The following is a 27,112-nucleotide window of genomic DNA, read 5'->3' on the forward strand; positions in this document are numbered from 1 at the left end:
ATAAGTGGAAAATAAAGTTAATAACAAAGTCCAGATACAATCATTACATTAGGCACTGGAAGGAATGGGATAATCATAGCAATTGGTAGGTTCATAAGTAACCAACTCATGGAAGGTTCCTCATATGACACGAATAACGACTTTGGCTCACTGCTTGGTTTAGTAGACCTTCCTCCAGGACTTTTATGTTCCTTAAGACTCTCTGGGCCACACTGTCTCTGAGCCTTTAATTCAATAGTTTAGCTAATGAAATCATTTTTGTCCCACTAGCATTATGGCCAAGTGCCCCAACAAAGACATAAACAGAGAAGAGAAGGGAATATCCACATGGAAATGAGAAGAAATAGGACATGAACCACAAGAAAGGAAAATTCTATAAGAAGATCATGACATTAGGTCACTCAGACAAAGAAATAAGACTTCAAACTGCCCAAGAGCTGCCCCATACCTACGTCCTTTTAGGTTTTAAGAGTAAGACATCTTCACATGGATACAGTCTAACCCTTCGCTACTTGTTCATTCCTTTTTGGCCATCTGACTTCTGCCATTTCTAGACTACTCCAAGTTTCTTCCTTCCCAGGGCCTCGTGTTTGTGCTTCTCTCTGTTGGACCTGAGTCTCTTCCCTGGCTCCCCCACTTCCTTCGGTTTAAAGCCCCTCCCAGGGTTCTTCCATGTCCATTTGTTTTGAAACAACCTTATCTCCCAGCCCCTTTAGTTTTGCTCATAACCTCTTTTTCCGAGGCAGAGGGAACCATGTCTGTCTGGATCACTGCCACGTCTAAGCTTCCAGCACACTGGCTGCCACAGAGAGGGACTAGGCGCAATCCAGATCTTGGGCTCTGGGAGATAAGACTGCCCAACTTTGAATCTTGGTGCCAGAGCATAGCAGATATGTAATCCTGTGAAAATCCTCAATTTCTGCCTGCCTCAGTTTCCTTTCTTATAAAATGGGGAGAAGTGTGATGCCTACCAACAGCAGCGCTGTGAAGACTAAATGAGATCATTGACATAAAGATCTTCAGATAGTAACAGACACATAGGAAGCTACTGCAAATCATTAGTTGTTAGGATTGTAAGAACAAAAGCAATTCTAACATATTTAACTGAATTTATTCATGATTAGATCAATGAGCCCTCTTCTTCATTGTGATTTAGTCGCTAAGTTGTGTCTGATTCTTTGCGACCCCATGAACTGTACAGCCCACCAGGCTCCTCTGTCCATGGGATTCTCCAGGCAAGAATACTGGAGTGGCTTGCCATTTCCTTCTCCAGGGGATCTTGCTGGCCCAGGGATCAAAGCTGAATCTCTTGTGTCTCCTGCACTGACAGGTTGATTCTTTACCCCTGAGCCAACAGGGAAGCCTCTGGGATTACTATAGCACATTATTTTTTACTAATAAGCAGAGCAGCCAGTAATTGAGTGTTGTTTTTTTTTTAGAAATTTCTCTGCTGGTACCTAGTGGAGAACTCCAAACTTGGCAACAGTGTAGTCTCCCCTTAGTGATGCTATCTCAGTCAAGGGGACAGATAACTCTCACCTTCCTACAAAGCAAACTATTTCTGCAGAAGACTGTGAAGGAAAGAGGAGGGAGGTGCTGAGAGGTTAGGCACTCTGAACAACTTCAGATCAGGGGTAAGAAAGTCTAGAAAACCGAGCCATACTGTGAAGAGAGAGGCAGATGCTGTTGCAAAAAATGGCTTCCTTAAAATGCCTGACATCTTGGCTCTTTGGTCCTCCTTTCCTGTCACAGCCCTGGTTGTCTTATGTCACTAAAGAAACAGGCATCATCCCCAAACATTGAAAATACGAGCCTAAAGCCGATCCAAATTTTCCTTAGATCATAAAAGATAAAATGGAATTGAAACTGGTCACGAATGTGCTTCTAAGGAGAGGGTGATGATCAAGTTTTCAGTGGAAATTATTTTCTCGGGAGCATTCTTACTAGATCAGCTTCATTCTTCCCAAACTTTCTGAGTCTCTTGCTGATTTCTTCATTTACTTCAGTAGGCTCCAGTGATGTGCTGGAACCGGTTTGAACTGGCGGCTTAAAAGAGCTATTCGTTGAATTTTGAGAAAATTTGCAAGTTAGTTGTTTAAACAATCATTAAGAATTAAATTTAATAACACAGCTAAATAATAAAACAAAGATAATAATAGAAATTTCTCACTTCTTAATTATTTTACTACATTTTACCATTATCTATGGTTTTAGGTTATTGATGTCTATTGTATCTGTACATGGAAATACTGTAATATCACGTGCTACTGTCTGTCTCTTTTCAACTTTGTGTAGTAATGTCAAATTTGTAGTTTGAAATCAGCTACTGTGATTGGCAGACATTATAGAGTTATTGCCTTGTTGGTTATCTAAGTTTGAGGAAGGGATAGACAAAATATTAATAATCAGATTAAAATTAAAAAGCATGTTGTATCTTTAGCTGTTACATTGTGAATAGCACAACAAATTAAGAAAATATTCTCCTAGTATCTTAAACCTATCTCATTCAGCAAAATGTCACTCCTGTTAATTGATGTATGAGTAAGGTTTTGACATCTATCTTCATTGTTTCATTTTTGTCTTAAGTGTTAATGTAACCAAAATATCACCTAACATTCATGTCCAAAACACACTTGTTTGTCAATGATGTTTGTCAAAGTTTTGTTGAATTGGATAGTGATCCAGCAATATTCCTCATCTGGATTTCTCAAGGTAAATTGCAACCAGAGGCTGACTACAAATACAAGAGTTCAGGCAACATCACAAAAGCATTCTGTGAGAATCAAATTGTGTGCTGTACATACTTTGTATCAGTCAAACTTGGGATAAATGTGAACATAGGGATGGAGATGGATATAGATATAGACATTCACATACATTTTACTTTCCCTGAGAGATGGCTGTTAAACAATTACCAGCACACAACTGGATACAAACACAATAAATATACTTAGCAAGAGATGATCATTCAACTTTCCTAGGGATAATTTTATTACGGTTAGAAACTAGAGGCTTGGAGGTTTACTGGGTCATGATTAAAGTTCAATGAAGTCCTCTTTCAACTCTAAAGTTAGTTATATTGGGCCATAATATCAGCTATACAGCTACTTCCCCAAACAGATGGGGACGGACCCCAAATCTCTTCCTCTTACTTTGGGGGTTCACAGAGGGGTCTGGCTGGGGGATGGTAGGTAAATTCATGGTTAGCGGGCAGGGAAGAACAGGAGAGGTCAACACCTTGCAGCTGCCAGCAGACTGTGGAAAAGTCACTATTGGATGTGATGGGAAATACTGAGCTGAAAGGTCATGAATGGGCAATCCTTGGGCCAATACATACTTTGTGTTGAAATACTGTTAAAAGATTCTGTTTGGCTTTTGACTATATTCAAAACAGTTTAGAACTGTAATTAATGTGCTTTCAAGGAGACGAGAAATCCTAAGTTATCTGTTGCCTGTGGTTTCATATTTCAGAAAACAGTAAACACACACACAAACACCTCCCCCCACACACACCAAAAACAGAGCAACAAAATGAGATACTAAACTATACTTGCTGAATTTTTAAAATATTTCCAAGTAAAGACTTTATTTAACCTTTCTTTCCCTTATCATCCTCATGTCCCCTAAGGAAATGTACCAATTAGAGTCATTTAGAGGGACCAGAGGTACATATACTACCAACCCTGAGAAGAATCAGGACAAGCTTTGGGCTCAGCTGCTGCAAACCAGAGTTCCATCATGGCTGAGGCTAAGCTTCAACTGCATAAACACTGCCTAAGAAATGTAAAGGGTGTGGGCAGCCTGCCACATGTCTCCTCTACTCAAGAGAGCCTGAAGAAAGCAGCAACCTCAGGAAGAAAAATGCCCTCAGGAAGAGAGACCCAAAGTGCTTCTAGCAAAGAACACAATGCTCTGTTTTTTCTTTTAAACTATTTACCTCTCTAATTTGACTTGCTCCAAGCTCTTTCAGCATCTGTAATGAAAGGAGAACACCAAGAATTGCAGTCTGTGGGATCTGTCTGCTTTAGCAGAGTGTGTACTAGGTCGCCTCAGTCGTGTCTGACTCTTTGGGACCCCAGGCTACTCTGTCCATGGGATTCTCCAAGCAAAAATATTGGAGTGGGTTATACTCCAGGGGATTTTCCCGACCCAGGGATCAAACCTGCGTCTCTCACACCTCCTCCATTGGCAGGCGGATTCTTTACCACTAGCGCCACCTGGGAAGCAGAGTGCTGTGGTCTTTCTAAGATCCAGTTTCGCCTCCTAAGTGCATCCTCCTTGCAGAACTTTTCTGTTTGAATGCTGCCTTTTCCAGTCCCGGAAGTACATATGCCTGTGTTACCAACAGGTGGGGTTCTCTTAGACTTTCCTCCACGGAAGCTGCATGTAAGAAGGATGAGTCTCCCTCCATTTTTCAAAAGTAATCAGCTTTCTGCTGGGAATTACAAGGATGTGCCAGGTCCCTGGGATGGCTTTTAAGAACTCCCACACATTCAGGATGGGTAAAAGCAGCAGAGGTGGGTCTTGGCCAAGTAGACATTGTCTAATTTGGCTTGAAGTTTTCAGAACTCAGACCCCAAGAGAAGGCATTGTCAGGCATTCTGACTTGTAAAGGACAGGAGGGTCGTGGGATGAACATTCGAGGGGAGCTCTCTACTGGGCAATACTGCTCTAACATGGAGGTTCTGAGGCAGTTTCTTCTACCTCTGAACACCAGTATCCTTTAGCTCTGTGGTTACACTTAATAGTTTCTGCTACATGAAGACAGCAACAGAAGCAAGGCCCTCCACACCCCCGTTGTATATGATGGCGTGGAAACTCTCTCTTCCCTGAAGCGGGGAGAAACAAAAGCACTCCTCATCCCATTCTCCCCTCTCCTTAGCTCCACTTTCACCTGAGCATCTCAGCCCAAAGAGTTCAGAGGAAACAAGGAAGCTCACGCACATGATTTAAGGACCAACTCCCGACCAGGCCCTCCGCGAGCATTGTATCGATCATCGATTCACCCCACAGTCCTGTAGAGGTGGCATTTGGATCTGTGGTTTACAGATCAGGAAAGTAAGACTCTTTCACTAAGTAAATATACATTTATGGAGCATTGACCTCTTGCCAGAAAACTTGGCTGCAGGGTTTCCAAAGAAGAGAAAGAAGGGCCCCCGACCTTACAGAATTCACATCCCAGTGGAGCGCCACAGCTAAGAAACTTTTGGATGGCTGGGTAAATGACAGAGAGGCAGGATGAGAAGGAGGGGGCAGTACAGGAATGGAAGAAAAGAGAGAAAACAAAGGAAAGGGGAGCAACTGTCCAAGGGTCCCCAGGCACGAAGTTGAAGATCCCCAGTTTTATATTCTAGCCTATGCATTTTCCACATAGCCATGGGGACCATCACCCTTGCCCCTTCCCGGTTAACCTCCACTGTGGTACATATACACAATGGAATATTACTCAGCTATTAAAAAGAATGCATTTGAATCTAGAGTTCTAATGAGGTGGATGAAACTGGAGCCTACTATACAGAGTGAAATAAGTCAGAAAGAAAAACACCAACATTGTATATTAATGCATATACATGGAATTTAGAAAGATGGTAAAGACAAGCCATATGCTTTCAATCCTATATGTGAGATGGCCAAAGAGACACAGATATAAAGAACAGACTTTTGGACTCTGTGGGAGAAGGCAAGGGTGGGAGGATTTAAGAGGACAGCATTGAAACATGTATATTACCATATGTGAAATAGATCACCAGTCCAAGTTCAATGCATGAAACAAGGCACTCAAGCCGATGCCCTGGGACAACCCAGAGGGATGGGAGGAGGAGGGAGGTGGGAGAGGGGTTCAGGATGGGGACACATGTACACCCGTGGCTGATTCATGTCAATGCATGGCAAAAACCACAACATTATAATTAGCCTCCAATTAAAATAAATAAATTTTTAAAAAATAATGAGAGCAAGGACAGTAGCTGAGGGATCTTTTCCTTGGCCTGATTTCATGCACTGGAGTCTGAGCCTCATCTTTGGGACAAGAGCTTTCTTTCACAGCTGTGAGAAGAGGAGGTGAATTCCAGAGCTGAGGCGGAGCACTGGGAAGTTCCAGAACACAGCCTGCCCTTTTAAACTCCTCTTTATTAATATTCTTCAGGCACATAGGTGCAATGAGGAAGTGCAAAATATAGCTCCCTCTGGTTGCAGCAGCAAGGAAACCAAAAAAAAAAAAGAAAAGTAGATGGCACATCATGCCATCCTATTATAATAATGGATTAAAAGGGTACAAACAGGGTACTAATTAGTGCTCATAAAAACTCGAAGCTGCAGATTGCTCATCTTCATAGCTGGGCACTAAAAGTGCCACGTGTGCAGATAACATGGAAGTAAAATAGCAGAGAGTAATCTCGCAGGATTCAGGCAGCGAGAGCCAGAGGAGGCAGCCAGCTCCAGCCACACCACCTGTATGCACTCAGGAATCCAAAGACATTCAGATGACGGCCCCAGAATGAACAATCAGCCAGCCCACACAGAGGCAAGCATCTCCGAACTCAGCAAGGGATGCTGGGGGACCTTGCCAACTTCTGATTGATTGTCTTCGAGTCCCTGTCCCCAAGATGTATTCCTGTCCATGGGCTCCCCTGGATTATATGCAGAGGGCTACTTCTGAGAAATGAGATGGTTTTATTAGTATGCAGAGGCCAAAGTATAGCCTGAAGGAGAGATACCTTCATCAATAAAATCTTTTTTGATTAAATTCAGCCTTTCTTCTTGGGTCCACTCAGAGCTTAGAAAATAAGCCAGGAGTGCTTTCTAACTTTTGTCCCCAGTTTGTTCCCTGAGGATTTCAAGGATTCTGTTGCCATTTGAGCAATCCATAAGAACAAAGAAAGGAGTCTACTTTCTTTAACTAGTTGCCTCTTTATAAATTCAGACCCAGTAACTCAGATTTGGAAATCCACAACACTCAAATATCTACCTGAGCCAAGTGACTATGTATTCCAGGCTAACCAATTAATTTATAAATGACCACACACAGCATATATGGAGAGCCACCTTTTTAAAAAGAATGTGAACCTTTTTTTTTAATAAGGAGATAAGTATGTCCATGCATGCTCTTTACTGCCGGAGAAACTGAAGCTTAGTGATTTCCTTTTACGAATACACAACAGTTGAAAGGGCTAAACTGAAGGCAAAAAAAAAAAAAAAATGAGGCAAATGAACTATGCAATAACCACTCTCACATTTGTTCCATTTTCAAAATTATAAGGGATATGTATTATTTAATGGTATATACTCACTGTGCCCTGAAAAATGTGGAGGAAAAGATCAAGACTTTTTAAAAACAAAACAAACAACATCAGTTGTACCCTAGAATAAAAATATTGCCCATATTTATTTATTTTCCTCCAGAAACCTGGGTAAATATCACTGGGATGGACTGAGTCCGAGTCTGTACGATCAGCGGTCTGGCCGGCTCAGTATGAGCCTTTAGAGGACTCAGAGTTTGTGTTTCTCATCATGCTCCCTTTGCCTGAATGTGTCCCTACTGCTTGGAATGATGTTCAGAAATGTTCGACAATGTGTGAGCACTGGCCAGTCAGAATGGGACCAGATGCCAGGAAATCAACAGCCAGCCCCGGCTACCCAGTACATACACATGGCCTGTATATCCAGCCAACCGCAGCTGGTGCAAAGGTTCTGATGATAATGTGGGCTCCTTCCCAAGGACCTGTCTTCTTAACTGTTTGCCTGAAAACACAATTCATGAATGTCCAGTGCTGATAACTCTAGTACATGTGCCCCAGGCCCGTAGGAGAACTATGCTGACTCCATGAAGGCTCTTCAGAGCCTCGAATTACACCATGGGAGTGGAGCCCTCACTGTAGTCCCTGACACAATGGGCAACCATGGCCAAGCCATTTACACTCACCAGAAAAACCTGTTCTCCTACATACAAAAACGACAGCTTTGGCCCTGCTTTTCCTCAAAATGATGGTAAAAGGTCAGGTAAGAGAAGATACTGGAATGTGCTTTGAATGCTTCTGAAGAGAAGCACTTCCTAATCCCAAGCCATAATTGCTAATAAATGACTTCTCTTTAACATAAGGGTTAAAGGATTTTTAATGCATATATTCTTTGGTGCTCATTAAGAAGACACTAATTCTTTATGGGTTCATAAGTGCAAACATAACTGAGAATAATTTGCAGCGACGGTGCAGTAATGAATGTAAAATCCTAATGAGAGAACGCACATTGGCTGGAAACATGTATTGTTCTTTCTGGGCTTCCTTTCTTTTGTCAGAGATATTGTCGAATTTTCTTCAGAGGATTTATTAGTGTCTTTTTAACATTATCCCTCTCTTTCATAGGAACACTTTCATTAGAATCTTAGGCAAAGCTTTAGGCTTTCGATGAAGAGGTTATTAAAAAATAATTAATATGTAAACGGTGCTCAAAATACCACATTACAGCTAATCAACAGGACTGGCACAAGGCACAGAGATGGAGACAATATTAAATACCAGAGAGCCCACCCTGATCCATCATCAATTTCACTATTTCCAAGCACAAAATTAACTTCATTTTTGAGAGGGGGGAGACTGATAGGGCTTCTGAAGGTTTCATTTGATTTCCTTGTGGGGGCTCCATGGTGGAAATTAAACCTGGGTTTTTAGTGGTTTCCAAGGCTGGTTCTCCACTTTTCCTATTCGTCAAGCTAGGATTGCCTTTAGTACAGTCCTGGGACTCACCCGGGGCCTCTCCTGGATTGAACAGAAAGTCAACCATTGGGATAGAATGGCCACCCATGAGCCTCCTACTTCACTGGAGGGACTCAAGGGGAGGCTGGCCTGAGGGTCCCCAAACAACCAAGGCTGCCTCACTTCATTTCCTGTTCTGAAGCTCATTTGTTAGCTTCACAAGGAAAATGGTTACTTTATATACAAAATGAGAACCAATTCAATCTTTCTCTTTACTACTGTGAAATCAGCCAAACCAGTTAATGAATCCTAGCAGTCTAAATCAGCAGTTCCCAAGCATGATGTTTGAAACACTATTAACACACAACTGGAAGGAAGGGAAGGAGGGAGGAAGAAAGAGAAAGAGAAAAAGAAATACCATGGTTCAGAGTACTCTTGGAAATGCTGCTTATTTTATCTCTTTTTAAAGTTTCAGGAAGAATCTTAAGGTGTGAGAATTTCTGCAATTAAGAATCATATTTAATTTTGTTTAGCTGTGTATTTTACAAGGTTATTTACCACAGACTTTTCTTCATTTTCCCTCCTCTGCTTCACTGCTGAAAATATCACTTTGAGAAAGTGATGGTCTAAGGTAACTCGCACCTGCACCCTGCATTAGGTGACTGCCATCAGTTTTGATGTAATTACACAAACACACACTCAGCATTCCTCCAATGCAAGATGAGAATGAAGACAGTGCGCTCTTCAAGGGTAAGTTCCCAAACTGGTGTGACACACGCCAGCCCCTCCAAAGACTTATATACTTTCCAGAAACCTCAATATCTAGAGCTGAAGACTATTAATCCAACCATCCAGCTGCCCAGTAGAGGTCAAGGGCCAACTCTGTGGTAGTGGAAATGTCAAGAACCAGGGAGACGAATAGGAACATGGTGTGACCTCCACCCTTAGGTGTTCACTGGGACAGTCATGGACCACTCACCATAAGATGTACGATGCAGAAAAAGAAGAGGTACATTCTTCATGAAGGCAGAGGGAAGCTGGCAAAGACAGTGACTGTCTAGTGGACTAGACTCAGACTCCAACATAAGGATTTTTCTAGATGGAAGATGACAAATGAGTAAGCAGCATGGTGAGCAGTACCAAAGCTATAGATGTGAAATGGACAGTCCTTCCAAGATGTTCATCATCACTCCAACATGGGTGAACAAATGTTAGCTAATTCCTTCAGGCCAGGAAGGGGCTTCCCTGGTGGCTGAGACAGTAAAGAATCTGCCTGCAATGTGGGAGACTGGATTCGATCCTAGGGTCAGGAAGACCCCCTGGAGAAGGGAATGGCTATCCACTCCAGTATTCTTGCCCAGAGAATTCAGTGGACAGAGAAGCCTGGTGGGCTATAGCCCATGGGATCACAAAGAGTCATTCATGACTGAGCAAGTAACACTCTCAGATCAGGAAACCACAGCACATCTTGGTAGATCTTGCTAGATGGCAGGCATGGAGTGAGCCTCTGTGTTCCCCTCATATTGATCCACCAAGCCTCTCCACATCTGTCACCCAGTAGCAAGCTTTCCATCTGAGTCATCTCTCTGATGGCCAGCAGCGTATGGATAGGCATTTGTGCCTTGCCTTATAAAACGAAGGGTTTCCCTGCTGACTCAGATGGTAAAGAACCTACCTGCAATGAAGGAGACCCAGGTTCAATCTCTGAGTCAGGAAGATACCCTAGAGAGGGGAATAGCTACCCACTCCAGTATTCTTGCCTGGAGAATTCCATGGACAGAGGTTATAGCCCATGGGGTTGCAAAGAGTCAGACATGACTGAGTGACTAACACTTTGTGAAACAAAACGGTTCTTAAAAATTGGATATTCATGGCTGTCATACATGAAATCATTTTACACATCCATGAAGAATGACTCATGAAAAGAATTCCTGTAATGAATTATCTGGGAAGCAAGAAATCACATTCACTCTGATTTTCCTGAATAGAACACGTTCCTTTTAAGGGACTATTGAATTTAGAGCAATGCTGTTTAGTAGACATATGAAAAATTCACTGTTTGCAAACTGGAGAGAAAAAGATAAAAGTAAACTTAGAAGGTACACATGTCATTTGACAATGATTTGATGTGAAATCATAGTCCCATCCATAAACTGAGTGAGCAAGGTTCATATCTTCTGGGACACTTGAATTGCCTCAGGCAGTTCTAGATGATGACCTCATAATTTGCAAGTTGAAGAATGTAAGAGTGGAACTAACAGATTTTACATCATTGGGAGAGACACAGCAAAACAAGCAGTGGTGTTTGAGTACAACAGAGTAAGCTTTGAACCTCTAAGCAAACTGACAAATTGCCCTCTGGAGTCCAATTTCCCGCCTCAGCCCCACTTTGCCATGATGGCTTGTCTCTGGCCTCTCCTGCCTAATGGCTCTCCATGCCAAGAAGGGCCGTCGGTGCAATTAAAATAACCATCAACAAAATAGCCCAGTAATTAGCTGTCTTCTTTGTTAAATATAATTCTGGTCAGCAAGATTGATAGGTTCTTTGGTCATTAACAATCTATTTAACAACTGTAAATTTGAAGTCATCACTTTCTTGAGTCCCAGCGTTGAAGAGGTTAGGGAGCAGATGATACTCAGGCAAAGTCAAGAGCTGGAAAATTAAGCCAGATGTGAAAACCAAGAGTTACAAAGTATTATTTCTCAGAGAGTACTGTGGACCTACATGCAAATAGGGCAAGATTAATGCGAGGAAATCTGTTCAACTACTTTTTTAAAGGGAAATGAATCTTAATCCATGCCCTATGCCACAGTTGTATAACTTAGCGGGAGCTGGAAATCCTTAAAGATCAAACCCAGCCAAAATCAAGACTGTAGTAAAAATAAATCACTGATCCACGAATCATAAAAATATTCGTGCTCATGCTGTCACTCAGTTGTGCCTACTTTTCGTGACCCCCTGGACTGTAGTCCGCCAGGCTCCTCTGTCCATGGGATTTCCCAGGCAAGAATATTGGAGTGGGTTGCCATTTCCTCCTCCAGGAGATTTTCCCAACCTAGGGATCAAACCCACATCTCCTGCACCGGCAGGCGGATTCTTTACCACATCAGGGAAGACCCCTTCTCATGCCTGGACGTCCTGAAAATATTGATCCCTGAAAAGTATTTTTTGTATTTTGCATAAAAATAGGTATAGAAACTTTGAAAACTAGTCTTAAAATCATATTTTGAAGATGAAATACCATTAGACACAGTCACTATAACTCACTACATTTTAAAAATATTCAGTTTTAATGTTTCCACCATGAATAAACCATTCAAACTTTGTACATATCAGTATAGTTACAGAACACCTCTGTCTAGTTATAAAATGCCTCAATTTTTCTTTTGATCAATTCAGGATTCCAACTCACTTTCTCAGTCAGCTAGAGAATTCCCTAAGGTCTCAGTACTACGAACTGGTGTGCTTCTTCTTTTTTTGTTGTTTTAATTGGGGAAAATTGTTTTACAAGGTTGTGTTGGTCTCTGCTATGCAACCACACAAATCAATCATAATTTTATATATATCCCCTCCCTCTTGAGCCTCTCTCCCTTCCCCCATCCCACCCTGCTAGGTCATCACAGAGTGCCAAGCTGGGCTCTCTGAACACATTTTAAAACTGCATCTATAAAACTCATAATTTTATAGTCAGTTGTGTGGTCCAGGTCCAGTTGGTGGCATTATTATCTTCATGCCACCAAATTCTGACCTTACAGTTTACATAACCAGTGACTGCCGTTGGTCCACTTGTTTTATTTGATGTTCATGGATCATCCACAGGGAAAGATACCTACCTCTTCCACTGTTGTATTTACTAGTTGCACAGAGAATCAATCTAAGGCTTCAAAGTGTCAACTGATGACCAAGCCCAGTCTTGCTCTACCAGGAGTGAAATAAAGGGTCACGTGGCAAGAATCGGAAGCAAGGCCGTCTCCCCACAGCCTTCAGGATTTAGACTGCTGTACAGAGCTCTTTCTAACTCAAGAAGAATCTAACATATACTCAATTATTGCAGGAAGCTAAACTGGATTTTGCAGATTCTAATCTAGAACAAACATTACTGGAATTGATCTTCAAAGGTATCCCCCACCAATGGAGACACTTAGGGTCATCTTCGAGGGTCAAAGGCTGGGACCAGTAATGTAGCAACATCATAAGTCTGCTGAATGCCACCTTGGTAGAAAAGGTAGTCTACCTGCCTTTGTAAAATAAAAAAAGGGAAATGAGACAACAGAGCAGGAAAATACTAGTTCTATAGATTAAATTTCATAGGAACCTAAAATGTTACTTATGAGAAATATGTCAACTATTTTCACCTGGCCTTACAAATTACCTGGCCATTAACTCACATGTATGTATAGCAACCCCATATCCTATCCCAGAAGAATTCAAGCCTAGTACTTGAGGAGAGAGAACTAAGGTACTGATGGGCAAGTAGGTTTATTCTCAAATATCAAGTCTGATCAAGCAGTAGTGGCCTGTTTTGAAAATGATTCTAAGGCTATATCTGGACTCAGTGAAAAATAATTATTTGGTCAATTAATAGTGCCTCAAGAGGCAGTTTTACACAGAGGTTAAGAGCATGGATGCTGAGGACACATTGATGTCTGAATCCCAGCCCTAAAACTTAGGGGCATCCCCAGTGGTCCAGACGGTAAAGAATTTGTCTGCACTGTAGGAGACCTGGGTTTGATCCCTGGGTTGAGAAGATTCCCTGGAGGAGGGCATGGCAACCCACCCTAGTATTCTTGCCTGGAGAATCCCATGGACAGAGGAATCTGGTAAGCTATAGCCCATAGGGTCGGAAAGGGTCAGACATGACTGAATGACTGACACTTACACTTTCCTAAAACTTACCACAGGGCAAGATATTTAACCTCCATTTACCACATACAAAATGGTAAAAATAGCAACAATGATGTTACAGAATTGTTATGGGCATTGAATACATATTATACTTTAGGAAACTTTTACAATGTTTAGCACATATTTGGAGAATATGTGGAGAAGGAAATGGCAACCCACTCCAGTGTTCTTGCCTGGAGAAGCCCAGGGACAGGGGAATCTGGTGCGCTTCTGTCTATGGGGTCACACAGAGTCGGACACGACTGAAGTGACTTAGCAGCACATATTTGTCATTTAATAAATGTTAGCATTATCACCAGCAGGACTAATCACCACTGTTGTAACTGACATTGCAGAGTAGCGCTGTGATGTGTCTTTTGCCCCCAAAGCTGACTAGGTTCTAGAATCTGCTCCTCAACTCAAAGAGTAGAACTGGCAAGTACCATCCTCTGAAGTCAAGGTGGCAGTGGAGGGGTGGGATAAATGAAATCAATATAGTTCTTTGTATGATGTAATGAATACATTAACTTTGTAGAACTAATCTCCAAAATGCAACGTGTTATAAATGTGGTGTTATAACACCTTCAGATTGCGAAAGTTCAAAATGTCTTTCAATAATTCATACTTTCAGGGTGCTACAAAGTGCTCAAAATTGATGCATCTTGATTTAAACAATCACTTAAACTTCTAGGTTACTAATAGCATGCGATTCCACATTTCCTAAGTTCAGCCAACTGAATAAAGGATCAAAAGGAGATGGGTTCCATTTCATGTGTTACAAGCTGCCTTCATGTACTGCCTTCATGTACTGCCTTCATGACAGTTTGCTTTTATTAACAGGCAAGAGGACACTCTCATACCTGACAGGTGACGAGAACAGGTTTCCGAACTTAACTGCTTCAGTGTTTCTGCTGCTTTCTGTCATCAGGCAACATGAGTTGGAATTAAGGCATGACTTCTCAATTTGCCATACTGGGCATATTTAATGATGTCTGAACAGATTTTTGGTTGTCACAACTCAGAAGAAGGTGCTGGTGGCACCTAGTTGGTAGAAACCAGACATGCTTCTAAACATCCTACTACGCACAGCCCCACTTCTACAGCCAAGGATTATTTAGGTCAGCCCACAAATAAACCCATGCACTTAAGGTCAATCAGTCTACAACAAATGAGGCAAGAATATGCAATGGATAAAACACAGTGTCTTCAATAACTGAAGCTAGAAAAGCTGGACAACTACATGTAAAAGAATGAAATAGAACATTTTCTCACACCATATAAAAATAAACTCAAAATGAATGAAATCATCTGAAATCATATAACTTCTAGTAGAAAACATAGAACTATCTTTGATATAATTTGCATCAATTCTTTTTTGGATTTCCCTCCTAAGGGAAAGGAAATAAAAGCAAAAATAAACAAATGAATGTAATTAAATTTAAAAGTTTTTGCACAGTAAATGAAACCACTGATAAAATTAAAAGACAACCTACTGAGTGGGAGAAGTATCAGCAATTGATATGACTGAACAGGGGTTAATATCTCAAATATATTAACAAATCATATAGCTCAATATCAAAAAGACAAACAATCTGACTAAAAAATGGGCAGAAGACATGAATAGACATTTTTCCAAAGAAGACAGAGAGATGTACCAGCAGGCACACACAAAGATGCTCAGTTTCACTAATTATCAGAGAAATGCAAGTCAAAACCACCGTAAACTATTACCTTACACCTGTCAGAATGACTCTCACCAAAAAGTCTACAAATAACAAATGCCAACTAGGGTATGGAAAGATGAGAATCCTAGTACCCTGTTGCTAGGAATTTAAATTGGTGCAGTCACAGTGCAAGAAAGTAGGGGAAGTTCCTCAAAAAACTAGGAATATACCCATCCTGCTGCTGCTGATCTAGCAATTCCACCCTTGGCTATATATCTGCTGCTGCTGCTGCTGCTAAGTCACTTCAGTCGCGTCTGACTCTGTGCGACCCCATAGATGGCAGCCCACCAGGCTCCCCCGTCCCTGGGATTCTCCAGGCAAGAACACTGGAGTGGGTTGCCATTTCCTTCTCCAATGCATGAACGTAAAAAGTGAAAGTGAAGTCACTCGGTCCTGTCTGACTCTTCATGACCCCATGGACTGCGGCCCACCAGGCTCCTCCGTCCATGGGATTTTCCAGGCAATAGTACTGCAGTGGGGTGCCATTGCCTTCTCCGGTATATATCTGAAGAAAATGAAAACTAATTAGAAGGAATACATGAAGCGCAGTGTTCATAGCAGAACTATTGACTACAGCCAAGACATGGAATCAGCCTAAGTGTCCATCAACATACAAAGGGATACAGAAGAGGTGGTTAATGTATACATGTGTGTAAGATTACCCAAACAAAAAAAGAACGAAATCCTGCCATTTGCAAAAACATGGACAGACGTAGAAGGCATTATTATGCTTAGAGAAATAAGTCAGAGAAAGACAAATACTGTACATTATTGCTTATATGTGGAATCTAAAAAATGAAACAAATGGATGAATATAACAAAACAGAAACAGACTCACAGATAAAGAGAACAAATTAATTGTTACCAGTGAGGAGAGAGAAGGGGAGGGTGGCAAGAGAAGGGAAGGGGAGAAAGAGGTAGAAACCACGATGCATAGAATTAATAAGGTACACATATATAGCACGGGGAAATAGGTATGTATACTTAGTCCCTCAGTCACGTCCGACTCTTTGTGACCCCATGGACTGTAGCCCACCAGGCTCCTCTGTCCACGGGGATTCTCCAGGCAAGAATACTGGAGTGAGTTGCCATGCTCTCCTCCAGGGGATCTTCCCAACCCAGGGATCAAACCCAAGTCTCCCGCATTACAGGTGGATTCTTTACCATCTGAGCCACCAGGGAAACACAGGGAAATAAAGTCATTAATTTATATTAAATTTAAGCAGGGTATAATCTATAAAAATATTGAATCACTATGTTGTACACCTGAAACTAATGCATTTTACATTATCCATCCTTCAATAAAAATAATTAAAAGTAAAATAAATTGACTTAAAGAATTATCTGGTTCAATACATTGATTCTGCAGAGGTAAAACTTGGTACTAGTATGGAACACAAATCCGTGTGGACTCATTTGCTAACCGTGTCCCTCTCTAGATTGGAAACTCTACATAGGCAGGAACTATTGCACCCTTAGTGCTTGGTATGGAATCTCATGCTTGTTAAGGACTTTATTAATTTTTGTGGAGTGAATGAATTATAACAGTAGAAAACAATGCAAGTTACCATTTTTCTCCACTGCAGAACAAGTATTTCTTCCATAGCAAAGTCACATAAAATAAGGTGAAAAGAGAAGTTACAGGCAAACACGATTTGGGGGCATCTAGCACACTAGCCACCTTTAATCAATCTGTTCCTTCCTCCGACATGCCTGTGTTCCCTACAGCAGTAACCGGTACCACATCCAGACCCATCAGTAAGTTGTGTCAATTATTTCTAGAATCCATTCATTTCTCTCCACTGTCACTGCTACCAGGCATGCCCAAGCCATCATCAGCAACATGTCTAATGGGTCACCCTGCTTTTGATCTTGGCTTCTCACTTCCATTCTGCACACAGGGTAATAACACTTTACAGACACCAATCAGGCACATCATCCCTGTGTTTAAGACGTGCTGAAGTCCTTGTATGCTTAGTCACTCAATCATCTCCAACTCTCCACGACCCCATGGACTGTAGCCCACCAGGCTCTTCTGTCTTTGAGATCTTCCAGGCAAGAATATTGGAGTGGGCTGCCATTTCCTCCTCCAGCTAAAGTCCTTAACGGAGCTTAAAACACCTTATACTGTCTGGTACCTGCTGACCTCTTCGCGTTCTAAGCAGAGCAGCCATCTTCCTGTGGAATCATGCACCCAGTTCCTTCTCCTCTGAGAGTCTGTGCTATGGCCTGGAATGCTCTTCTTCCAAATGCTTCTACGGCTGGCACTTGCCCATTATTCAGGACTCAGCTGCAAGTCAGCTCATCCAGGAGAAACTTTCTGACAACACAGAAGCGAGCACTGCCTTCTCCCGGCCTTTATCAGACAGATCACTTTCTTTTATTGTTTTCAGATTATGAGGTACAATCAGCGAGTTTATTTTTTATTTGTTCAGTTATACTTGTGCATTAGCCGTGCCTCCCCCGTTAGAATGTCCACTCCATGACAACAGGAAATCGGACTGTCTTGCTTTTTGCTGCGTGTCAAACACAGTCCCTGGCACAACATAAGGATATCAGCTGAACGAACAGAGCTCTGAAGAATGAATGGATGGATATGTAAATGGGTATGTAAACTAAGAGCGAAAAAGACATCATCTGGAAGGAAATATGTGTTAACTGTCACTTGCAGGAGAGTTTCCCAGCATTTCTAAATTAAACCCCAAATCTCATCCTTTGTTTAACTGAGATCAATCCTACGTAAGACTGATCATCAAAATAATTAAGAAAAGTGGTTCATCAATACCAAATATAACTCAGAAGTAAAATTAACAATTGTTTATTATAAATCTCTCTCAGTCTCTTCCTGAGAACTAAATTAAAATTCATCCTACATTTTTAAATCTCTTATTGAAGTTGAAGCTCCAATACTATGGCACCTGATGCAAAGGGTTGACTCATTAGAAAAGACCCTGATGCTAGAAAAGATTGAGGGCAGGGAGAAAAGGGGGCAACAGAGGATGAGATGGTTGGATGGCATCACTGATTCAATGGTCATGAGTTTGAGCAAACTCCAGGAGAAAGCGAAGGACAGGAAGTCTGGCGTGCTACAGTCCATGGGGTCACAAAAAATAGGACACAACTTAGCAACTGAACAACAAGCAAAGAGACAATGAAATAATGAAATTACAATGATTTTACAAATGCTAACTATAACCATAGCAATGACTTTACAAGTCTCCAAATATGGTTCAGCAATGAGGATCAGCATAGAATGAAAAAAATTAGGTGTTTTCCTTTTTAAATTTTTGTTTCTGTGAAAAACATCATTAAAATATTTAATATTCACAGGCAGTATCTGAGGCAAGAGTAAGTGTGTCACCCTTTGCAGAAACCTGGAGCGTGTGCAAGTATAATGTTGCTTTTTTAAAGAATTGTGTGATATATTTGAACATATAGCAGCTATAAGAAAAAAATGCTGCCAGTATGTTGGTAATGTTTGGGAGGATGGTTAGATGGCTGCATACTGAATAAAGCAGAATCAAGGTCGAGAAGAACAAGGCTGAACAGCCACACACACATCCTTACTGCCTCCTGCCCACCTTTCTGACTCCAAGTATTACTGCCCCAGTAACACCCCAAAACTTACAGTGTTCTGAACTTGACAGTGTCTTGGGGTATCTGTATCTTTTTTGACACCATAATTCTTGACTGACCATTAGAATTTTCTGCATTGTCTCATATGGTAGCCGCTAACCATATGTGGCCACTGAGCACCTGGAATGTGGCTTGTGCAGCCTAGGAACTGAACATTTCATTTTATTTATTTATTATGTAATTTAAACGTAAATAGCCACATGTGGCAAGGGGCTTCTGGTGGTCACATAACACAGGCCTAGATGGCTCCCTTTCTTCCTTCCCTAACTGGTCCAGCAAACTCCTGCTCATCCTTCAAGACCCAATTAAAATGCCCCTTCCTCCAGATCGCCCTTCCTGTTCCCCCCTATAGCAGGTGCATGGACCTCCAGAATATATACTTATCATACTGCATCACAGTTATTTTATAACACTGATCCTCTCACTAGGTGAGGATCTCTTGAAGGAGGGGAATCTGTCTGGCTCATCTCTAGATACTTAGTTGAGTGCTTGGAACATGAGAATTTTTTGACAAATATTTGCTAGATGCTTAAGTGAGACAGTGAAACCACCTTTAGATATGAACAAATATAAGCAGAGCTTCCCAAGAAAGTTCTTCCCCACAGAAGGTTTTACTGCCTTCATACAAGAAGTTGCAAACCACTTATGACCTTCAGAGTTGGTAGTATTATGTCATGTGTATTTTTTTTTTTAATGGAAACTGCTTTTCAGTGTTTAAAAACTAAGATTTCCAACATTTCTAGGAACAATAATTGGCTCTGGCAATTTTAGTCCCACATTCCTGCTTGGCAACAATGAAACAGAATAGAACATGCAGCCGTGTCCTTTAGATAATAAATACAACCTATAGATTCTCTTTTCTTACTCTTAGCCAACTCTAATCACTCATGGCATTGTCTTTCTTCTGTGGGCATTTAACCTTTCAACTTCAGACACTGAATGAAGAGCCACAAAGCTCAAGCTCAGACACTGTCCTCTTGCTTACAAAAATAAAATAAGTTTCACCCCGACGCTGTTGTCACACAGCTGGTACCCGAGGCCATACTTGTCCGAATAGTCCACCCACTTGCTGACCCAGAAGATGGGGATGCACGCAGGGTCCTCAGCCTCCTCTTGCCTCACAAGCCCCCGTTTTGAGGGCTTGGAGGCGTTTACGCTGTGCAGCTGCTGCAACATGTCGCTGAGGTGGCAGTCGACGGGCTCACTGGCCTCTCGCACCACTGGTTCCTCTTTCTCCTGGGGACGTTCAGGCACGGGGTTCTCCATGCCTTTATTGGGGATGGTGAGAGGCTTCCGGTTGCTGGGGTCCAGGCTACTGGGAGCGATTGAAAACCTCGGTGGAATGGTGAGGCAGGTGATGGGGAGGCGGGCAGGGATATAGCCGGAAGTGAAAAACTCATCATTGAGCAGCTCTTGAATGGTTGGGCGGGCACTGGGATCTTGCTGAAGCATCTTCTTGATGAGGGAGGAGGCCACGGGGTTAATGTGCTTGGGAATACTGTATTCATTGTTCTTGACCCGGAGGTAGGTCTCTTTTAGGCAAGAGGTCTCAAAAGGTGGCTTGCCCACTAACAAGGTATACATGATGCACCCAGGGGACCATACGTCCACCTCGAAACTATGCCCTTTCTTGCTCAGCACCTCAGGAGCTATGTAATTAGGAGTCCCGCACAGGGTCTTCTTCCGTTCCCCGTCATACTCCACTTTGGTTGCCAGTCCAAAATCCCCTATTTTCACCTCCAGATCCCCGTTCAGGAAGAGATTGTCCAGCTTGAGGTCTCCGTGAATAACGCGGTTTCCGTGCAGGTACTGGCAGCCCAGGACGATCTGCCGCAGGTAGTAGCGGGCCTCGGGCTCCGTGAGAGCTTTCCTCCACTTGTGCGGCTCCAGGAGACACCTCCGGCGGCAGAGCTCCAACACCACGAACACGAAATCGTTGTCTTTGAAAAAGCCGTGGAAGCTGATGACGTGCTGGTGAGCGAGGCTGTGGTGAATGGATACCTCCATGGACATCTCCTTTTGGTGCGGTGTGAGCAACAGCGACTTAGGTCGGGGTGCTCTTCAACGACTCCACGCGCCTCATCCTTTACAATGATGGTGACAGCCTACAGTACATCGAGCACGACGGCTCAGAGTCCTACCTCACCGTGAGCTCCCACCCCAACTCCTTGAGAAAGAAGATCACCCTCCTGAAGTATTTCCGAAACTACATGAGCAAGCACTTGCTGAAGGCGGGCGCCAACATCACGCCTTGGGAAGGCGACCAGCTGGCCCGGCTCCCCTACCTGCAGCCCTGGTTCCGTATCCGCAGTGCCATCATCCTGCACCTCAGTAATGGCTGTGTGCAGATCAACTTCTTCCAGGACCACACCAAACTCATCCTGTGCCCACTGATGGCCGCCGTAACCTACATCGACTAGAAGCGGGACTTCCGTACATACCGCCTGAGCCTCCTGGAGGAGTACGGCTGTTCCAAGGAGCTGGCCAGCCGGCTGTGCTATGCCCACGCCATGGTAGACAAGCTGCTGAGCTTGCGCTCAGCCGCCAACCGCCTCAAGGCCTCCTCATAGCCCCCTGCCCCCTGGACTGGTGCCCTCCTCCTGCAGCTAGCACCTTGGCCCACGCTGGTCAGCACCGTGGAGCTATTTTATAGTATGTCCCCAGCCCCGGGGGCCGGGGCGAGAACTTCATCATCCCTGCAGGTGGGGGCTGCTGTGTAAGTTATTTTTGTACATGTTCCAAGGGGTTCTGTGGCCTCTCCCCTTGCCCTCAGGCTCACCCTATGAATTGTACAGAATGTGGCTGTTGAATTCAGGACTGTCCTTGGCTTTAAAACATTAAACATATGTGAATCTTCAAAAAAATAATAATAAAATAAATAAAATAAGTTTCAGAATAAGAATAGCAACACTCTTAACAACACAGCAAAAATATTAATGGCTGCTAACATTTAGTGAGTATCACAAGCCAGGTATTCTGTTAATATTAGGCAATGAAGAAACATTGTCAGATGGAATGTTCCAAACCACCCCAGGACCTAGAAAATACTCTTAGCCCCATTTTATAAATGAGAAGAACAAGATTCCAATGGGTGACACTGCGCATCAGCAGGAAGTTCAGTCCCCAGGTCTGACTATCACCAGGGTCCTTGCTGACATTTCTCCATGATAAAGCCACATCCCTCCACCTTGTCCCTGACCTGGATTACACCCTGAGCGTGATTCAAAGCGAGACCTTGGGCAAGTGACATAACCCCTCTCTGCTTCATTCCTCTACCAGCAATGAACTTCAGAGATAAGAGCTAAAGTTCCTAAGGGCACATGTGGGCACTTGATAATGATGTGGGTAAAATGGCGAACTTCTTAGACACTTTAACAAATGGAAAATGATCTCATCTGAGTAGGTGGATAATGGCTGGGGGGAGGCTGACGTCCCTGGTCTAGGCAGACAGGAGAGGTTTAAATCATTTAAAGAAAACAATGGCACTGTGGCTTCTGCTGGCGCCTAGCCGTTAGCATCAGGGACTCTCACTAGGGAGAGTATATCTCAGTGGATCTAACAAAGATTTGACTTCCCAAAGGGTGCTTGTATCTTTGTGCCAATTAAGTAACATTAAAAAGATGCAAATCAATGGAAGTTTCAGCTGTTGCAGGCCGGCACTCTGCCAGACTAGGAATCAGCAAGCTTTTTCAGTAAAGATCCAGAAAGTAACAATTTAGGCTTTGTAGGCCATTTGTGAACAACCATGGCAGTGTGCCAATAAAACTTTCTTTACAAAACTAGGCCAAGGGGCCACTTACCACTGTTTGCTAACCCCTGAGTTAGGCAACAGGCAGAGCAGAGACATTTCACCTGCTCTTTACCGACACTGAGCACAGTAACAGGGACAATATAAGACTGCCTATTGGACTCATCTCTCTGTGTTGCCCCAACCTCTGAGGTAGGTGCCTGATAGTGACAGAGATTTAAGCAACAAGCCCTTAGTGGCTTTCAGCCCCTGATTAGGCCCAGAGAGCTTAGGGCACTTTGTCTCTGTCTTTCTCCCAGTGAATGGTTCTTCCCAGGAACTATGAGGCTGGAGAGCAAAACAGGTGAGGTGACATGGTCTTTCAACCACATGATATGTAAGTGGCACTCAGGAAGTTGCCACACCAGGATGCTTTTTAGATTTAGACAAAACTGAATGACTTTTCTCTTCTTGAGTGAAAGAAGAGCCGTCCTCCTGTGCTTGAACTGCTCATTCTGTATGTGACAGGCAAACACCAAGACCAGGGGTGGCTTCTGCCTTAAGCCAAATAGTTTGGAGCCTGTGTAGTTCTCCCTTGATGTGATAATCCTGAGCTCAGTTGCTTTTCTTCCTACTCTGTGACCAACATGATTCAAAGAAACAAAAATGTACATCCTGTTTGGTCTGCTAACCTGATCCCTCAACTGTCCTTATGCTGTTAGTTTTGTTCTCATTTGACCCTGCTTTCCTTTTATAGTATCAAGTCTGCTTGTTTCTACACTATCTTTTGAACTTTATTATACTAACGTATGTTTTACTGTCATTTTTATTCTTCACTGTTATACTTTTGAAGTGAAATGATGGTAAATATAAGAGGAGGCACACTATTGGGAAATGGCCTTGTCTCAGAGTCAGAAAGCCAGAGCTTCGGTCCTAGTCTGTTCTTGCAGTCTAAGGAAACCTGGGCCAATGAGTGAACACCTTCAATTGCTTTACTTACAGCAAGAAAGGTAAACATGCCAATCCCAGAGAGATTTTTCAGCATTAAATGAGTTAACTATGAAGATTTTTCAAGAACATATAATGTGATTTTTTTAAATGGGCACAGGATCTGAACAGTCATTTCACCAATGAAGTCACACAAGTAGCTAATAAGCATATGCAAAGATGCTCAACATTATTAGCCATCTGGGATGGCCAATCCAATCACACTACAATAAAATACCACTTCACACCCATTAGGATGACCAAAATCAAAAAGAAAATAACAAGTGTTGATGAGGATGCAGAGAAATTAGAACCTTCACACACTGCTGGTAAGAATGTAAAACAGTAGAGATGCTTTGGAAAACAATCTGATAGTACTTCAGAAACACAGAGTTACCATATGATCCAGCAATCCCACTCCTAGGTATATACCCAAGAGAAATTGAAACATAGGTCCACACAGACATCATAAATGAATAGGACCATTTATAGCATCCTGATTCATAAGCATCATTCACAAACAGAGTTATTCATAAACATGTAAAAACAAGGCAAATGGCCACCAAATGATGAATGGATAAAGGACAAAATGGTAGAGTCATATAACGGAATATTATTTGACAATAAAAGGAAGTGAAGTATGGATTCATGTTATAGCAATCTAGGAACCTTGAAAATGTGTGATTTGGACTTGCATCGATGCCTCCCACCCCAATCTTCAATAACAGATTAGGGAAAGAATACAAATTGAGATTTCTCTCTAATGTCACCCATAATCGAGACAGAAATAGCCTGAGAACACGATTTGGGAAACTTGGGAAAGCCCCAGAAAAACCTCGGAGAATAGAATCCTGAGACTTCTGTCCAGCCATGCATAGGAAGAACTATGAGGGGTGTCTGGTAGGAAACACTGATGAACAAATACAACTTGGTGAACAAGAAGTTCTATCTCAAGGACAAAATTCAAGGATGAAGTTGATGCTGGAGGTGCATCAAGTTTTCTGAACTGGATCGTTCAGAATGGGGGTGCCAAGAGTAAGCATGGGCTGAAGAGGGGGGGCATTTTAAGGGAAAAGGGAGTGTGTTCTCTTTTCAGATGCTTGAAGTTTGAGCAACTTATCTCTTGCATTTAAATGCCTGGATGAAACTAACCCAGAACCTCCCAAGTAGTAAGCTTTTTAGAAATGAGGTGACTATATAGAAAATGTTAATTGAAGATGAAAAAAGATGGCAGTTGCAAACTTAGATATTTTAAATCACTTTTTTCCCCAACCTCTGTCAAATCAACAAGCTCAACAACTCTGCAAAACTTTCAAATTTCAACTGTATTGTAGATACCACAGAGGCACAGTCTGAGTCATCTTGCACTTAACAAATAACCATGACAAGCATATCAGAGAATTTTAAAAAATGGAGTATGTAACGTCACTGATAGAAAAGAAAAAAAATCCAATTCTTACAACTTATTTAAAGACTGTTCAATATTTCAAGAAGATTTATGATAGGTAAGTTTCAAGATAATTGTTTTCTATACCTAGATTATATCCTATAATCCTCAGACTTCAGAAATCAAGTCAATTCACAAACTCAAAAGCGCAAATATTAATGCTATGTGGAACTGTATGGCCTGCATTTTGGAAGCTACTGTGTGATTCTGAAACTGAATTTTTAATTAAACAGAAGGTGAAAGATCCAACTGTCAGATGGTTGGTGTGTTCAACCATAGGCTCACTAACAGAACTCACTGCCCCACATCTAGGGGGGAATATTTTCTTTTGAAAAGACCCCATTCTCTCTTCACATACTCTGACACTGTGTCTCTGACACTTGCTCTAAGAGAGAATAATTAAATAGTTGAACCTTCTTAAATGGAGAGAGGTGGATCTTGAGGGCACACAGTGAGTCTTAAGGACGTGAACACAATTCCCTGACTGTGTCTTGTATGTATACATGTATGTATATGTGGCTGCGTGCATACAACTTCTGGCACAAAATCAATCTTATTAGTTTACTAGACTTTGAAAACATTCTTCTACCTCAAGTTGGGTATTATTAACCTGAGACTTAAAAAAAAAATACTAATATTAAATGCAAATCTTTAAGGTATCTGTGTAAATGTTTAAATTTTTTCTTAGCTAAGAACCCCCCAGTCTTCAGCAGCATTCTCAAAGGGGTCTGTACTCAAATGGATGGAGAACTATAGCCAGTGGGAGCCCTAAAAATCAGACACTGAAAATATATTTAGTGACTGTATGAGACAAAGAGCCAAATTAACAGTGATTCTTGGGATTGGTTCCCAGAAGTCCCAATCACTCAGTGGTCGGGTCACAGCTATGTCTCAGCTGCCCCCATGATTGCGTGTACATGCTCATTTGCTTGGTCATGTCCAATTCTTTACAACCCCATGAAGTGTAACCCCGTCAAGCTCCTCTGTCCATGAGATTTCCCAAGCAAGAATACTGGAGGGGCTTGCCATTCTCTTCTCCAAGGGATCTTCCCAACCCACGGATCAAACTTGCATCTCTTGCACCCCCTGCATTGGCAGGTGGGTTCTTTCCCACTGAGCCACCTGGGAAGCCCCGCTTGTTTGATCTTCCCTCCCTATTATTCTCATATCCAATGAATTATTATCTTATTTCCAACCATAAAATAAAATTCCAAGGGCTTTAGAATCAATCTTAGAACAGTCTTTCCTCCTTTTGAAAGACTATTGTTGTCACTTTAAAAACTGTAAATAGCATTCAAGATGATATTTAATTTTTCCTTTGTGCCAGCATTTAGTGGAAATGTCTAAGTTTTGAAATAGTAGGGCTCTCACATTCCATCTGGTGTGTTTTCATTTCATCTCTTCTTCTCAGTGAATTTTAAAAGTCAACTGCGGTGTCAATATCCTTTCCGCTATGCTAATGTGGCCTCCATGCGGAAATCAAAGGGAAGGAGTCCTCAGGGCCAGTGGTTCTTTCTCAATTGAACTAGTTAGTGTCATGGAATTGCAGAGCGTCAGAGCAGAAGGTATGCTTAGAGGTGACCTGGATGAGATGATTGCCTCTCAGTTGGACGACAGGGAAACTGAACCCAGACAGAGGGAACTGACCAGGGTCTCATTAGCAGTGGAGCCAGGACCTGAGCCTCTGCAGGCGGGAGGGAAGGTGGTCATTTTGCGACTGGATCTCTGGCACAGCGCACTGCCCTGCAGTACTCAGGGGTTCCTACTCTCTCCATAGTTGCTGTAGCTCATTTCTCAGCCAGAGGAGGCAAGTTAGGATTTCAAAGTGCTCACTGACGTGTCCTTTCATTCTTGACTCTCTGCTGGCTGAGTGGAAGTGTCTCTACTGGGTAACGGGTCTCCTGCCTCACTAACTTGGCTTCTAAGTGCAAAAGGCCGTGTCCCATTGTGAGAGAGGAATAATTCATGCAGGAATAAGGAAGAGGGATAGCTCTACCTGCCTGTGCCCAGACTTGA

The 27,112-nt window shown here is 42.4% G+C and overlaps 2 protein-coding genes across 2 annotated transcripts in view; both read right to left on the minus strand.

Moving 5' to 3' along the window:
- FHIT (fragile histidine triad diadenosine triphosphatase) overlaps positions 1-27,112 on the minus strand; it is a 1,533,474-nt gene that overhangs the window by 161,489 nt on the left and 1,344,873 nt on the right. The window lies entirely within an intron of this gene.
- On the minus strand, positions 19,917-21,051 carry LOC120868434 (serine/threonine-protein kinase PLK1-like). Its single transcript, XM_040247257.1, has 2 exons — positions 21,045-21,051; positions 19,917-20,992 (listed from the first exon to the last, which is right to left on the minus strand). Exons 1-2 carry the CDS (start codon positions 21,049-21,051, stop codon positions 19,917-19,919), a joined length of 1,083 nt encoding a protein of 360 aa, XP_040103191.1.

The sequence above is a fragment of the Oryx dammah genome, unplaced genomic scaffold, assembly GCF_014754425.2.
Source record: "Oryx dammah isolate SB20612 unplaced genomic scaffold, SCBI_Odam_1.1 HiC_scaffold_9, whole genome shotgun sequence".
Classification (NCBI taxonomy): Eukaryota; Metazoa; Chordata; class Mammalia; order Artiodactyla; family Bovidae; genus Oryx; species Oryx dammah.